Source organism: Cricetulus griseus, chromosome 9 (assembly GCF_003668045.3).
Source record: "Cricetulus griseus strain 17A/GY chromosome 9, alternate assembly CriGri-PICRH-1.0, whole genome shotgun sequence".
NCBI classification, from domain to species: Eukaryota; Metazoa; Chordata; class Mammalia; order Rodentia; family Cricetidae; genus Cricetulus; species Cricetulus griseus.
This window is the reverse complement of record NC_048602.1, coordinates 23,553,730-23,568,729: the sequence shown is the minus strand read 5'-3', so window position 1 is coordinate 23,568,729 and position 15,000 is coordinate 23,553,730. Positions and strand designations below refer to the sequence as shown.

Below are 15,000 nucleotides of genomic sequence, written 5' to 3'. Positions count from 1 at the left end.
CCGGGGGTGAGACTCGGGTTGTCAGGCTTGGCAGCCAGTGCCTTTACCCACTGAACCGTCTTTCTGGCCCCATCTTTCTTGTGTGTTTCTGTGGGCTGGACGCATGTGTGTGTCCATGGGGAGTGTGCGTGTATTCATGTGGAGGGCACAGCTGCACGGCCTTCTCCAAGTTCTCTTTTGAGGCAGGGTCTGTCACTGAGCCTGGGGCTCACTGATTCGGTTTCATTGACTGGGCAGCATTCCCAGGGGACCCTCCTGTCTCCCCCACACACACTGGAGCTGGAGCAAGCGGGGTGGGGGTGGGGGGCTCCTTCTCCCTCCCGGGGAGGGGGGGCGTCTCTGCTCTTCCAGCCCTGGAGCTATGGCTGTGGCTGCCATGCCCAGCTTTTTCCTTGGGTGCTGGGGATCTGAACTGGGGGTCCTTGGGTCACTTTACCCACATAACTGTCTCCCTAATCCTCATCACGTCAAAATAATTCTTGAGCTGTGTTGTCCCTTGAAGCAAGCCCGAGAACATCCTGCTCAGGGCTGGCTACAGAAGGTGGAACTCTCGTGCAAACACAACCCTGGATTTTAGGATATTGGCAAAGCGTTAGAGCAAGAATGTGTTCTCCTAAGCAGGGGCGCAGGGCACCTTTCTCTTTGTGAGCAGGTTCCACGGGAAAGTCTCACAGCCAGGGCTGGAAGGGACTCACCGGCTTCGGGCCCAGGCTCTGGAGGGGCAGTGGGAGAAGCAGGAGGGGGCCAGCTGCCTGCTGGGCCTGGGGTCTGGCCCACTGAGGTAGACAGAAGTCTGGGTGCTGAGGTATTGCTGCCCACTGCAGGGGCTGTGGGCTGCACGTCGCCGAGGGGCATGCCTAGGTCAAGGAAGAAGACGTTAGCACCATCTCCCGGGGCTGCTGTCTACACAGATGAGGCCCAAGGCCTCCACATCCCTGACCGACAGCAAGAGGTGGATGGGAGTAGAGGGTAGGAGCATGAGACAGAGGGAGTTTAGATACGAGAAAGAAGACGGGAGGCACTCCTAAGCTGGCAAGATTGGCTTGGACTAGGAACAAGGTCACCCCATCAGACACCGGGGAGACCAAGTCACCCCTAGTTAACTTGGACCAAGGTTTCACATAAGAATATAAGATTGGGGGGGGGTGGCTGAGAGATGGCTCAGAGGTTAAGAGCACTGGCTGCTCTTCCAGAAGTCCTGAGTTCTATTCCCAGCAACCACACGGTGGCTCACAATCATCTGTAATGAGATCTGGCGCCCTCTTCTGGCCTGCAGGCGTACATGCAGGCAGAGCACTGTATACATAAATAAATAAATCTTTATATTTTTTATATATGATGGGGAGAGAGGGAAATCCACACACAGGAAGTGAAGCAGGAGCAGGGACAACACTTCTTCCCAACCCACTCCAGGTGACCACACCCCCACTGTCCCGTCCCTTCCCACGATATCACTCATGGACCCTTACCATCACACACGGCCCCGGCATCCTCCCGGTGGTGACAGTCATGCTGGCCCCAGGGCCTCGCAGGGCAGAATCGCAAGGCTGACTCATTCCCCCGGCATCTGAGATCATCCAGGACGATGGGTCCGGCCCCTTCCCCAAAGAAGGCGCCCCCTGGGGCGGCCAGAGCGCCCCCACAGCCCAGCTCCCTGCAGGCCACAGCGGCGTCACGAAGATCCCAGGCGTCGTCACACACCGACCCCCAGCGTCCGCCGTGCCAAACCTCCAGGCGGCCCGCGCAGCCGTGGGGACCATCAGCAAGGCGCAGCCTGGGTGCAGGACCTGGATTTAGGACGACGGGGGCCAACAGAGTGACAGAAAGTTAGGACGGATGAGGCGCTGCTGAGTTAGAAATTACAATGTGTTTACGAAGACTGCGCGTTAACGCTGTGGGAGTCTTAGCATGGGTGAGCATCCTGAGCTGTCCCAACGGGGAGCAAGAGGAAGCAAGGGAGGAAAAAGGAGGAGAGTAAACGGAGGAGGGGGCCCCAAGTGCCCTTCCACAGCCCCCAGCCCTTTGTCCCAAGTTTCTAGCCTCACTGTTCCCTCCAAAGCTGAGGCTCAGCGGACTGAACCCAACCTTCCATCCTGCGCCTCCCGTTTCTCCAGAGAATGTGTAGAGAGACAGACTTGAGGCCTTTTACTGCTTTCTGGGGGAGCGGGGAGCTGGGGTCTGAGAACTGAAGAGGGGAGGAGGTAGTTTAACCACCCCCCCCCGCCCCCGCCAGCATACCAGTGCAGACCAGCCCGGCATCCTCAGTGTGGTCACAGTTGCTCCGGCCCCAGGGGCTTCGGGGACAGTCCCGGAGGGCCTGCTCTCCTCCTCCACACCCCACGTCGTCTATCCACACCGGTCCTGCGCCAGGTCCGAATCTGGCACCCCCAGGGGCGGCCAGCGCTCCCCCACATCCCAGCTCCCGGCAGGCCACGGCTGCATCTCGGAGGTCCCATCCATCATCACACACGGTTCCCCAGCGCCCACCGTGCCAGACTTCCAGGCGGCCGGCACAGCCATGGGGACCCGAGACCAGGCGCAGCCGCTCTGCGGGAGGACACAGAGAGTAAGAGTGACTGGGGAAACTGAAGCCCAGAAAGGGCAGCGGACTGAAGTTTGTCTGCCGAATGGCTCATTCAGAAACAGACAACTGCGATTGGCGGCACCCCTGGGTCTCCCGAAGGATTGGATCAATTAGAGGGCGTGGCCAGCCCTGACTGAAATCCTGAGGGAAGCCACTGAATACTGGTCCCCTGGGAGCACCACAGGCACAATGGGAGGTCTGGGGTCCTCAGTTTGACGGGGCCTATGGTCTCATGGCACTCGGATCAGGAAGACAAGGGCGATTTGGAGGAGACTTACCTTGGCGGGGAGCTCCATTTGTCAGCACAGGGGCCCGGGTAGACTTGGCCTGCTTGGGTGGACGGGGGTTCTTCTTGCGGGAGCCATTCTGGGAGCTCGCTGCTGGCTGGGGAGCTGGGAAAGTAACACGTGACCAGGAAGTCGGGATCTGAGCTATCCTGACTCCTTAGTGGCTGTCAAGGGAATCTCTTGCTGAGGGTCTGCAGTGCTTAAGGATTCCTGGGTAATGAAGGATATTAGCTCGCAGGAAAACATCTGCTGCAAGATGACCTCCCCCCCCCATAGCTGAGACAGACTGGGGTGCAGGATGGGCGGCCTAGTCCTTTGTGCTTACTGTGAGTCACGGGGGGCTCCTCTGAGCTGGGGCTCAGCTCCCCAGACAGCGGCGGCCACAAGTCTCCATCCAACAGGGACGTTGAATCTTCTCTAGAGTTAGCTGCACGCTGACCTATGGGGGAAGACCAAAGTCGTGAGACTGCTGATGGGGGAAGGAGTAGAGAGGCCCCTTGATCCCTGGGACAGAAGCATGACCTGGACGCTTGAATCCCCTAGGACTCAGAAATCAGTGAACGCAAGCTGGAGGGGGCGGGGCGGCACCCGGCCTTATGGGGATGGGGAATTGGGCACCTCTCTGACTTCTGCAAGAACTAAGGACTTGGGGGTTCCTGGGGCCATCACCATATGAGGAGTTTGAGTCTCTTTACCTACACAGACCACGCCTGCGTCCTCCTCATGAGAGCAGATATGGGCCTTCCAGCCCCGGTGGGGACAGATACCCAGCTGTCCCTCGCTGCCCCGGCAGGCCAGCTCACTGAGCCACACCGGCCCGGTGCCCTCCCCGAAGAAGGCACCCCCGGGGGCGGCCAGCGCCCCTCCGCAGCCCAACACCCGGCAGGCCACTGCAGCATCCCGAAGGTCCCATCCGTCATCACACACGGTGCCCCAGCGCCCGCTGTACCAGACCTCCAGGCGTCCTGCGCAGCCGTGAGGGCCATCAGCCAGGCGTAGTCGCTCTGAGGGGTGAAGCAAAAACTGTGACCCCAGACAGAAGCACTGTAGCCTGGGGGCTAGGGTGACAGTAAGGTCAGGGAGCTGGCTTGCCAGGCACTATCAGGAAGCCGGGTACCCTGGAGATAGGACCCTGGGTCCAGACCCGTGGGCACAATGAGAGGAGTGTCTTAGAGATACTGGGGCTGTGTGCAAGGTCAAGGTGGAGTCAGGGTAGCAGGGACCAGCGGGGGAGTGACAGGAGTTCGGAGTGACAGGAGGCTTGGAGCTGGGGGAGGCCAAGTCGAGGGTCAGGGCACTTACCAACAGCCTGGTTCCCCACCAGTATTGCTGCAAAGGAGGATGGAGGGGCCAGAGTGAAGGGTGGGTCAAAGGGGAGGGGTCGTTTCTCCAGTGCAAGCTCCCTCCCGGCTTAAGTTCAGTGAGAAGCATACAACACTCCTCACACCTCTGAGTCAGAAGCCCCACTGCTGCAATGGACTTTGGGACTTTGGAGGCTGGGAGAAGTTACAGGTCCCTGGGGCGTGTGGGGCCCCAGATCCCTGACAGGGCTGGGGACCAGATTGAATGGTAGGAGTGATACACCCACCCCACCCCACCCCACCCCACCCCACCCCACCCCCGGTGTGAATGTCAGAGCAACAAAGGACAGGTCACTTGGGATGCTAGGCAGGACATGCAAGAGGCTGTGTCCCTGAGGGATTAGAGGGGCCGGGCCACATGTCAGGATATCCCAGAGCACCAGGGACCAGAACTGGCTCCCTGAAGCCTGAGTCCCTAAATTGGACAAGCTAAAGGGTCAGAGGTGAAAGTCCAGCCCCCTAAGGCACCCCTCCCCCCAAGGGAATGGGTCACTCACCAAGGAGGCAGGCCAAGACCCTCATGTTTGCAGAGTCCGGGGCAGGGGTGAAGGGGGAAGGAGGGCAGGAGAGGGGAGGCGGAGGCAGCCAGGGAGGGAAGGAGGGAGGGTAGCGGCTGCTGAGGCGCGCTGGACAGCTAGGAGCAGGCTGGGCTGAAGGCTTTGCCAGGAGGGAGAGAGGCTGTAAGGAGACAGCGGGGGACAGGAGGGGGAGGGGGCTGGCCGCAGCTGAGGCTGGAGGGGGTGGCGGTGGGCAGGCAGGAGGGAGGTGTTCAAGTACAAACACCCACACTGGAGGGAGGCAGCCAGCCAGGCTCCCTCCAGAGGGCCACGTGCTCAGAGATGCTGATGGGGATGGCAGCTCTGAGAAGGGACAGGCCTGGGTGTCTGGGGGGACGAGGCCGAGGGCACACCCTCCTGCCTCCTCTTCTTATTCCGCCAGGGGAGTGCAGCTGGGAGTGGACAAGTTTGGGGGAGGGGGGAATCATGCAGTAGCAAGAAGGCCTGCAGCCAGACACTAGGAGGGACTTCCTAGATTAAAAAACTGAAAGGCAACAAAAAAAAAAAAAAAAAAAAAAAAAAAAAAAAAAAACCTCTCTCCACTTGACACCCACTCTGTTAAATCTGGATGGGAAGCTTCTAGTCCCTATTCGAGGAAGGTGTCTGAACTTAGCAGTTCCCAGAACAAAGGTATGAAGGATAGAGAGACCAAGAGGTCAAGGCTTGGGTCTGGAGGGGGTGTACACACACACACACACACACACACACACACACACACACACACACACACACGCACACAGCAGGCAGCTGTGACTGGGAAAAATGTGGTAATGGGGAACATGACTCAGAAGGCCTGGCAGGGACTGGGCTGCCGCTGTGAGCTCACTGCCTTCGCCTTCTCCCAGCACAGTGCTCGGCTCCTTCGCTAGCAATTAATGTCAACTTTGGAGAGGAGGAGCCAGACGGAGGGAGGGGGGTCTGGAGGGAGCAGCTGGAAAACGCATCAGAAAGGAGACAGGCGCACAGAAGTCTCAGGCTTTATTAACAAACTGTAAAAAAAACAGATGGGCTTGGAGACTGTGCTCCCGGCCCCACCCACTCCCAGAAGATCTGTCCCCTTGGGGGTTCTCCCTGTCCCAGACTCTAACTCTCATTCTCCCCAGATATCCCTTCCAGACCTAAAACGCACACAGTGGGGAGCTTTGTAGAGTCAGAATCAGATTTTTGCTTGTTTTTTCAGTGCATACAGACTAGGGGGCAAGGAGTGGACAGGGTGACCCCTAGTGGTCCCAGAGGACCAAAAAGAGTCCCCACTGCACCTGGTAGGTCCACTGTGGGCATGTGAGTCCCTTAACCTGAATGCCTCACTGTCAGCCCAGCAGACTGGATAGACACGCGGGGAGGAGGTATAAAGTGCCTGGCACACAGTAGGTGCTCCTGAGGTGCTGGTCCCCCGCCCCTCTCCCCAGTGGGCATGGTCTATAATCACAGATCCTTGCTGAATTCCCTAACCAGCATATAGCCCATGCAGCCCCAGCCTCCCTCTGCCTGGTAGCCGCAGGCCTCCAATAACCCTGCCAACCCCCAAGCGGCCACGGCCACTGGGACCACGAGCCGGGCCCGAGGCTCCCCCATGCTCCCAGCCCAGGCTCGAGCTCGGGACTCCGCAAAGGCCAGCAGCCTCCTGCCCACGCCCCTGCGACGGTGCCATCGAGAGACAGAGAGGCGGGTGACTCGGGCTCCGTCTCCCACGTTGGCACCAGGGGCCAGAGCCAGGACTCCACACACATCGCCGGAGCCCCGGACAGCCACCCAGGGGCCCCCCAGGCCGCCTGGCGGAGGCAGGGAGCCCCACCGGGCTCGCAGGCCCAGCTTCACAGCGGCCACAGCTAGAAATACGGGCAGCAGGAGGGCCAGGGCGAAGGAGGCCAGGACGAAACGCAGGCCGCTGCTGGCTGCGGCCAGGAGGAGAAGGGCTGGCGGGCGCGTCAGGGCGTGGAGGGCCACGCGGTTTTCCGTGTCTTTTACTCCAGCCTGTGGGTGGGGGTCGGGGGAGGGGGATAGAGGCTCAGCCATTCATCTCGCTGGAACTCCCGGGGGAGACTTGCCAAGTGGCCGGAGAAGCCAGCGGATGGGGTAGTTCCAGTCTGACCCACTGGGTGCGAAGGGCTCAGTGAATGAATGAAGTTTGGGTGGATGGGTGGGTGGATGGATGGGTGGGTGGATGGATGGGTGGGTGGGTGGATGGGTGGATGGATGGATGGGTAGATGGATGGATGGATGGGTGGATGGATGGATGGGTGGATGGGTGGTTGGGTGGGTGGATGGATGGATGGATGGATGGGTGGATGGGTGGGTGGATGATGGTGGGTGGATGGGTGGGTGGATGATGGATGGATGGATGGATGGATGGGTAGGTGGGTGGATGAGTGGATGGGTGGGTGGATGGATGGATGGGTGGGTGGATGAGTGGATGGATGGGTGGATGGATGAGGGCCTGGGACCACCGAGTCTGGAGGGCATGCTAGGGTAAAGCACCAGAGAAGACTTAACAGGATAGGGGGGGGAGGCTGTGGGCTCCCGGCAGGAGGGTCGGGGTGGGGGTGACAGCGCCTCTCGTTTGGGGACTGGTAAGTGGGCCCGACTGGCGGTCGGGAGGCCTGAACTGAGCGTTCAGCCTCCACAGCAGCTGAGCTGTAAGTGGGGAGGAGGAACTGGAGACAAGGGACCGATTCCAAACAGCCGAGGCGAAGATACCCCCCTTTGGAGGTCCCCGGGAGGGCAGGCAGGTGGGCGGGGCAGGGGGAACCCACTTTGAATGGCCCCAAGTAGCTGCGCATGCTCACTGGTGCCCCTGCCGGCCTCTCACCTTGAGCATCTCCAGCACCAGGGGCTTCTCATCGTCCCTCATCTCCCGCACTGACAGGTGGTTGGGGGCCATGGTAGCCCCCAGGCCGCCGCCCCCCCCAGGAGGGAGCTGGCGCCGTGCACCTGCTGAAAACAAGTAGGTCCGTGTTAGGTGGGCAACCGGAGTCCTCAGAGCCCTGGGAGGGATGGGAAGCAGCGGCTCCCGGATCGCCAAGGACGCGGGAGCACCACCAAAGGGAGCACCACCAAAGGGAGCTGCCTCGGTGGCAGGTCAGGCGCCCCCAGAGCCCCCACTCCGGGGAGGGCCTGCAGCGCTCTGTCTGTAAACTGGTCCCCCCCTCCCCCCGCATTCCAGGAGCCCGTCTCCTGCCGCGGTCCCCACCCCTGCCGTGCAGCGCAGCAGGGACCCGGCCCTGCAAGCACCTCCGCGAGGTTGCTCGAATCCCTTGACAGCAAGGGCTAGCAGGGTCAGGAAGGGGTCACCGGCGGAAGTGACGTCCACACTCCCGCCTGGAGGCGGGGCCGACGCCTTAGCAACTGTTGCCACGCTTCCCCCACCTCGGGGCAGGGGTTGGGAGTGATGAGGGGACTGCGAGGGCGAGGGGAGAGCTGTGACCTGCGGGAGAACCGTGGGGAAAGGGGAAGGGGGCGGGGACCCACAGGGTTTCTTACCCGGCCTGTCTGTGGAGGGATTAGCACAGCTCCTTTCTTGCCGGGCCTTCCCTTCGTTGCTAAGCGACCTAAGCCTCAGGAGGAGGAGGAGGAGGCTTTGCTTGAGAACCCAGTCTCATTGGCGCCTGGGCCCCTGCGGTAAGGAGTGGGGGCAGTACTGAGCACCACCATCCACAGCGACCTGTATCTCAACCCGGTGGCTCCTGGGGTGTCGCGTTTGGATCAATAACATCCCTCTACCTACCTTTCAGGTGAGGTAAAGGTGAGACTGACTTACAGGAAAAGGAAGAATCCGAAATTTGATCCCTCCCTGCTAAAGTGACTACAGTGACACGCACCTGCGCAGACACACGCACACGCACACACACCTTACACCTTTAAAAGATGGGAGGCAGACTCCCGCAAAGTCTGTGACCTCCACAGGCGTACCCCCGACACACACACAATAAACCTCTGAATAAAACTTTAAGGGCTGGAGGAACTGGGCCGCACCGTGGAGAAGCACTTAGCGTCCGAGTACAAAGCAAGTCATCGCAGAGCCCGGGAGGCCGGAATGAATGAAGACTTCCAGGTCCTAGGCAGCAGCTATGCCATGACCATCCTCCCGCCCCCACCCCACGAAAGCAAAACCAAGAAGAGACTCTGTCTTTATTAGCAAGCCCAGCCAGCCGCCCCCCTGGCTCTGGGCCTGACCCCAGCCCAGCTGAGGAGAACAGTTCATTGTGGGGGGGCGGGAGGGAGTGTGGGGGCGTCTATCTAGCGGGTCTCTTCAAAACGTGTGTACCAACTGGACCGCAGGCAGGGTCTGCACGATCTGGATGGAGGGCAAGGGCTGTGGAGCCATGACCCCCGGGCCAGCCACCGCAGGGACCACTTGTACCATCTGGGGGGTGGGAGCTACGGGCACCCCCACGGGGGCAGAGACCGGGCCAGGTGCTGGTGGGGCCAGGAGCTGCAGTGTGGTGGCGCCGCCGCCTCCTGCAGCGCCGCCGCCGTTGTCCAGCAGGTCAGCCGCTGGAGCGCTGCGGATGATGAGGAGTTTCTGTCCGGGTGAGCCAGTGGCGGCTGGCTCCGTCAGTCCAGGGGAAAGGGTTTCCACCTCCTGCACGCAGAGCCGGGTCTGCTCGCCGTCGGCTCCACTCAGCACCAGCACACTCTGCAGCCCCTCGTCTGTCTGCAGGGTTTCAAAGAGCACATCCTGGACCACACTGGCACCGGCCTCGCTGTCCCCCACCTCCCCGGGGCCAGGGCCGGCGAGCAGCTCTTCGGCGGCCCCGCTCTGAACCACCAGCAGGTTGGGAGTGTCCGTAGCCACAGTTCCTCCATTAGAACTGGAGACTTGGCCTGTCAGGGGCTGGAGCTGCACCGTGGTCACTTCCTGCGCGGGCTGGAGCTGCACCGTGGTCACTTCTTGCGCGGCCTGGAGCTGCACCGTGGCCACTTCCTGCGCCGGCTGGAGCTGCACCCCGCTCACGTCCTGCGGCGCTGCCTCCGCACTGCCGACATTCTGCACAACGATGAGGCTCTGCCCTGCCCCGCCAGCCCCCGCACTGCCCCCTCCCTGCACCCCCAGACCACTTGGGCCTGGGAGCCACACTACCCCGGTTCCCTGTCCCGCTTTGCCCGCGGCCCGAGGGCCCTGCCTGGCAGCACCATTGCCCGCACCGCCGGCACTGGCGGGAGGCAGCAGGATGAGCTTGGGGGCGGGGGCGGGGGCGGGGCGGGGCGTGGGGGGCTGGACACTGCTAGGGATCAGCTGCAGGCCCTGCGCAGTCTGCACCAGGAGGAATGTCTGGGAGTTGGGGACGACCGGGGCGGGGGGCGTGGCCTGAGCCGTGGCTCCGGCTACTTCGAGCGACAGCGTGGCCTGTAGGTGGGGGAGCACGTGAACGTCCTGGGCGGCCAGCGGGGCCGGCGCGGCGGCCAGCGGGGCGGGGGGCTGTGGCGCGGCGGGGCCGGCGGCGGCGGCGGCGGCAGAAGGGGCCGGGGCCGGGGCCGGGGCCGGGGCCGGGGCGTGCGTCCTCAGGTGCCGCTGCAGATAGGCGGCCATGACGAAGCCGCGGCCGCAGACGGGGCAGGCGAAGGGGCGCTCGGCCGAGTGCGTGCGCTGGTGCAGCAGCAGGTTGGAAGAGTGCGTGAAGGTCTTGGGGCAGAGCGGGCAGCGGAAGGGCCGCTCGCCCGTGTGCACGCGCTGGTGCTGGCGCAGGTTGGAGGTCTGTGCGAAGCTCTTGCCGCACACGCTGCACGAGTGGGGCCGCTCGCCCGTGTGCACGTGCCGGTGGCGCCGCAGGCACGACGTGTTGCGGAAGGCTTTGCCGCACTCGCCGCAGGCGTAGGGCCGCTCGCCCGAGTGCAGCCGCAGGTGGTACTGGTAGTGGGACGACCACTTGAAGGTGAGGCCGCACTGGCCGCAGGTGAAGGCCCGCAGGCCCGTGTGCACGCGCTGGTGGATGGCCAGCAGCGACGAGCGCTTGAAGGCCTTGCCGCACTCGCCGCACTGGTAGGGCCGCTCGCCCGTGTGGTCCCGCAGGTGGTAGCGCAGCCCCGACGAGCCCTTGAAGGCCTTGCCGCACTCGGCGCACTTGTAGGGCCGCTCGGCGGTCGCAGGGGCGGGGGGCGGCGGCGGCGGCGGCGGCGGCGGCGGGGCCGGCGTGGCGGGGGCTAGAGGCTCCTGGGACAGGTGACCTCGGCGGCCTCGCCTGCGGCGGCGGGCGTCCGGCCGCCGCCTCCTCCACGTGGCACTGCTGGTGCGCCAGCAGGCTGGCCAGCTGCGGGAAGGCGCCGTCGCAGCTGCCGCAGCGGAAGGCCTGGCCGCCGGCGCCGCCGCCGCCGCGCCGTGGCTGTGCTGGTGGCGGGACAGGCCAGCCACGGTGCGGAAGGACTTCCCGCACGGGAGGCAGGCGAAGTTCGGGGGCCCCGCGGGGGCCGCGGGGGCTGCGGCAGCGGGGGGTCGGCCTGGGGCAGCTGGGCGGGCGCCTCGGGGGGCGGGGCGGGCCCCGGGCAGGGCTGGTGCTCCAGGAGCAGCTCCTCGCTGCCGAAGCCCTGCTCGCAGCCATCGCAGCGGTACACCAGCTCCACCGTGGTCTCGGCCGCCGCCAGGAAGAGCTCGGGCACCACGGGCGGCGCGGCGGCGGGCGGGGCGGAGGCGCGGGCGGGCTGGGCGGCGGCAGGTAGGCATCAGACACCAGGACCTTGGCGCTGCTGCTGTCTGGGCCGGGCTCCTCGGCAGGGGCGGGGATGGCGGCACCGGGGATGGCGGCGGCGGCGGGGCCGTGGGTGCGGTGGTGCAGCAGCAGGTTGGAAGAGTGCGTGAAGGTCTTGGGGCAGAGCGGGCATCGGAAGGGCCGCTCGCCCGTGTGCACGCGCTGGTGCTGGCGCAGGTTGGTGCTCTGCGTGAAGCTCTTACCGCACACACCACAGGTGTAAGGGCGCTCGCCCGTGTGCACGTGCCGGTGGCGCCGCAGGCTGGACGAGTTCTTAAAGGCCTTGGGGCAGTCGGGGCACGGGTAGGGCCGCTCGCCTGTGTGCTGTCGCAGGTGGTACTGGTAGTGGGACGACCACTTGAAGGCCAGGCCGCACTGGCCGCAGGTGAAGGCCCGCAGGCCCGTGTGCACGCTGCGGTGGATCTGCAGCAGCGAGGAGCGCTTGAAGGCCTTGGGGCAGTCGGGGCACTGGTAGGGTCGCTCGCCCGTGTGGCCCCGCTGGTGGTAGAGGAGGGCTGAGGAACCCTTGAAGGCTTTGGGGCAGTCCGGGCATTTATAGGGCCGCTCGCCCGTGTGCGTGCGCTGGTGGTGCAGGAGCCGTGAGGACCATCGGAAGGACTTGCCGCACTCCCCGCACTCATACTGGGCAGCAGGGGTGGGTGCTGGGGCGGTGGGGCCTGGCTTTTCCCCAGTTCCCTCGGTGGTGGAAGCTGGCGCCATGTCCACGTGGGAGCCGGCCATCACACCTGGTGGGAGGATTCTGATCAGTGGTGGAACAGCCCAGACCCTCAGCACCGCTCACACTGGCTCTTGAAGGAACCGGGCAGCCTCCCTATGCCACCCACACTGTAGGGGTTCTTCCTTGGGGTTAGAGCTTACAACACATCATCACAGACTAGGAAAAACAACGGGGACCTGGGATGTCAACTCAGCAAACTGCAACTAGTTGGCCAGCTCCTCTGGGAAGCAAAGAGGCCCAAGAAGGGAGGTCTCCAGATGGAGCACTGCCTTCAGGGGGTCACTGGCTCCCTCAGAAGAAGCCTCTGGCTCTGCTTCCTGCCGTGGTTTGCAGTTACCCCCTCCCTCACTCCATCTCAACGCTCATCCCCACCACACCCTAACCAGTTTCAGGGGCTGGAGAGATGGCTCAGAGGTTAACAGCACTGACTGCTCTTCCAGAGGTCCTGAGTTCAATTCCCAGCAACCACACAGCAACTCACAACTGTCTGTAACTCCAATTCCAGGGGATCTGATACCTTTACACCTATGCACATAAAATAAAATTAAAAATTAAAACAACAGTGATCGGAGCCTCAAGCATCCCCTCCCACCACCCACGCCCCCCCCCTTGGGTCCTCCAAATCACAGTGATGGCTTCCTGTTCCTACAGGATCTACACTACCAACATTACCCCTGCCATTATGCCCTGACTACCAACGTTACCTGGCCTCCATGCACTCCCTCCCTGGCACCCCTGGCACACCCTGCCTATCTCACTGTGCCCACAATTCTGAACACTTCTCGGGCTTCTCAGCTCACACGGCACTTCCTCTGCTCCCTACGCTCCCTTGGAAGTAACCCCTTGGCATGTTTCTTACCCCCTGACATCCTTGTGCTCCCCTGTTCCTAACAGGTGACCTTGCCGCCGATCGGGCACTACAGTAACTGGAAAAAGAAAAGCGAGCAGAACAGAATGTCCTCGTGCTCCCATCACTGAACCTGTGGTTCCCAACTGGGCAACTGTCTTCCCACTCAGGGGACATCTTGTGATGCCTGGAAGTGCTCACTGTTGCTGGTCTGTCAAGTGCTGGGGACAGAGGTGCTTTTCAGCACAGGACGAATCCCCACAAAGATCCAGTCTAAAACAGCAGCAACACAAGGCTGAGGAACCATAGGATCACACACGATTCCCTGTGCCATGGCCTCTGACCTGTGGCATCCTCCAGTTTGGCCATTCCCAGCAGCAAACACAAAAAAGCAAGACCCCTTGCTTCAGTACCCTCCAGCCCTTCACAGGTCAAGGGGGTCAGCCTGCTCTTCCTCTGGGTCCACTTCCGTCACCTGTAGTCCCCACGACCCCAGCCCCTTGCTGCCGAGTCCTTCCTTTGGGCACATCTAGCTTCAAATGGCTGACTCTCCTTCCTGTCACCATCTCAGCCTTTGGGCAGGGTCCTTCTATACCTGGAGGGTGAGTCAGATCGCAGTCAGGAATTGTTGTCTTTCTATCTGCCCCTCTCTCTGGCAGCCCTCACCCCCTCTTAGGACTCCACCAACTATAAATAAAGGATTCCAAAAACTCGGCTCTCCTCAACTCTCCTTTGTTCCACAAGCTTGATGCACTGTGCCGAAGACAGTTCACACTTAACCAAAATCTAACTCGAGGTTGGTTTGTACTTAAGTTTTCCTTCTATGCCCTCCTACCCGGTATTGAAAAAAAGCAGGGCTGGAGATGTGTGTTATTGATGGAGTGGCTATCCCAACACACACACACACACACACACACACACACACACACACACACACACACACGACCCTACGGCTGGACCCCAGCGCTGCATACACTAGGTCGGGCACACAGGAGGTTGAGGCCAGCCTAGGTAGCAGTCACACCTACATGAAAAACAGAAGGCAAACCTCTGCTAAGTGGTCACAATTGGTGACCTTCCCTCCTCTCTTGCTGGCCTCCTGTCCCTCTAGCCTATCAACCAGGCAGGGAGAGCTGCTCTCCTCCCCACCTTGGGTCTGGGACGCCCCTCCTTCCACCATCCACAATTCACCATCACCTCCACGTCTACACTGGAATCACCCGAGAGATACCGCCTCAGCGTTGGTCCCCTTCTTCTCGGGGCTCATAGCCAGCCAGGATTCCTCAACCTCAGCAGCAAAGAGATTTGAGGACGGGTCACTCTTTGTCAGAGGGGCTGGTTCACACACTGTTGAGTGTTTGGCAGGGTTCCTGAACTGTCAACTGGATGGATGCCACCGGGGCAACAACAAAACACTACCAGCCTGACCCTTCCATAGTAAATCCTCCCAAGAAGAGTCCCATCCACACTTAGGCCTCTTGGCCTGTTTCGTTCTTCTGTGGACAGAAGCCCCTTTCTGGTTCACCATTTTTTGACAGGCTACGGAAGATTTCTGTTTTTAAACGATGGGCGTCTCTTGCCATGTAAGCGACCCATGAGCTTAAGAGACCTCGTGTGTCTTTCAGGTCAGGCCACACCTTTTAACACGAGAAACCCCAAGGCACAGGGACCCAGCCTCCCAGTGACAGTCCCCTTTAAAAGGCTGGGCTCTGATGCTCTCGGGGCCTGGGATGTCGCTGGGTTGTTAGTTAATGACTGGCATGCAGGGGCTCTGGATTCTATATTCCCAGCACAGAGGAAAGCCAGGCGTGGTGGCCCTTCACCCCTGCACCCCTGTAGGAGGTGGAGGGAGGCAGAAGGATCATAGGAAGGTCATCCTCGGCTATACAGTAAGTCTGAGGGCATCCTGAGCTACAGGAGACTTTTGGAAAAAATATAAAAT

The 15,000-nt window shown here is 61.7% G+C and overlaps 3 protein-coding genes across 5 annotated transcripts in view; all 3 read right to left on the bottom strand.

Moving 5' to 3' along the window:
- The window catches only part of Ssc5d (scavenger receptor cysteine rich family member with 5 domains), a 16,670-nt gene extending 11,411 nt beyond the window's left edge, over positions 1-5,259 (bottom strand). Inside the window, exons 1-8 of one of the 2 annotated variants that reach the window (XM_035449311.1) lie at positions 4,730-5,259; positions 4,174-4,200; positions 3,567-3,875; positions 3,197-3,310; positions 2,863-2,976; positions 2,239-2,547; positions 1,470-1,787; positions 696-857 (exon numbers count right to left, since the gene is read on the bottom strand). In XM_035449311.1, the coding sequence (XP_035305202.1) occupies positions 696-857; positions 1,470-1,787; positions 2,239-2,547; positions 2,863-2,976; positions 3,197-3,310; positions 3,567-3,875; positions 4,174-4,200; positions 4,730-4,754 (1,378 nt within the window). In that variant the 5' untranslated portion in view covers positions 4,755-5,259. The remainder of the gene's footprint in view (positions 1-695; positions 858-1,469; positions 1,788-2,238; positions 2,548-2,862; positions 2,977-3,196; positions 3,311-3,566; positions 3,876-4,173; positions 4,201-4,729) is intronic. The other variant, XM_027430668.2, reaches the window with a different exon arrangement.
- Positions 5,260-5,750: 491 nt separating this feature from the next.
- LOC113837248 (N-acetyltransferase 14) overlaps positions 5,751-15,000 on the bottom strand; it is a 9,939-nt gene continuing 689 nt past the window's right edge. The window contains exons 2-4 of one of the 2 annotated variants that reach the window (XM_027430670.2): positions 8,270-8,402; positions 7,599-7,723; positions 5,751-6,763 (exon numbers count right to left, since the gene is read on the bottom strand). In XM_027430670.2, coding sequence (XP_027286471.1) covers positions 6,215-6,763; positions 7,599-7,670 — 621 coding nt within the window. In that variant the 5' untranslated portion in view covers positions 7,671-7,723; positions 8,270-8,402 and the 3' untranslated portion in view covers positions 5,751-6,214. Of the gene's footprint in view, positions 6,764-7,598; positions 7,724-8,269; positions 8,759-15,000 lie in introns of those variants that run through there. The other variant, XM_035449312.1, reaches the window with a different exon arrangement.
- Positions 8,903-15,000, bottom strand: part of LOC113837247 (zinc finger protein 628-like) — a 6,784-nt gene continuing 686 nt past the window's right edge. The window contains 8 exon segments of the mRNA XM_027430669.2: positions 8,903-10,942; positions 10,945-10,968; positions 10,971-11,091; positions 11,094-11,197; positions 11,200-11,409; positions 11,412-12,218; positions 12,729-12,736; positions 13,071-13,137. Coding sequence (XP_027286470.2) covers positions 9,039-10,942; positions 10,945-10,968; positions 10,971-11,091; positions 11,094-11,197; positions 11,200-11,409; positions 11,412-12,213 — 3,165 coding nt within the window. The 5' untranslated portion in view covers positions 12,214-12,218; positions 12,729-12,736; positions 13,071-13,137 and the 3' untranslated portion in view covers positions 8,903-9,038.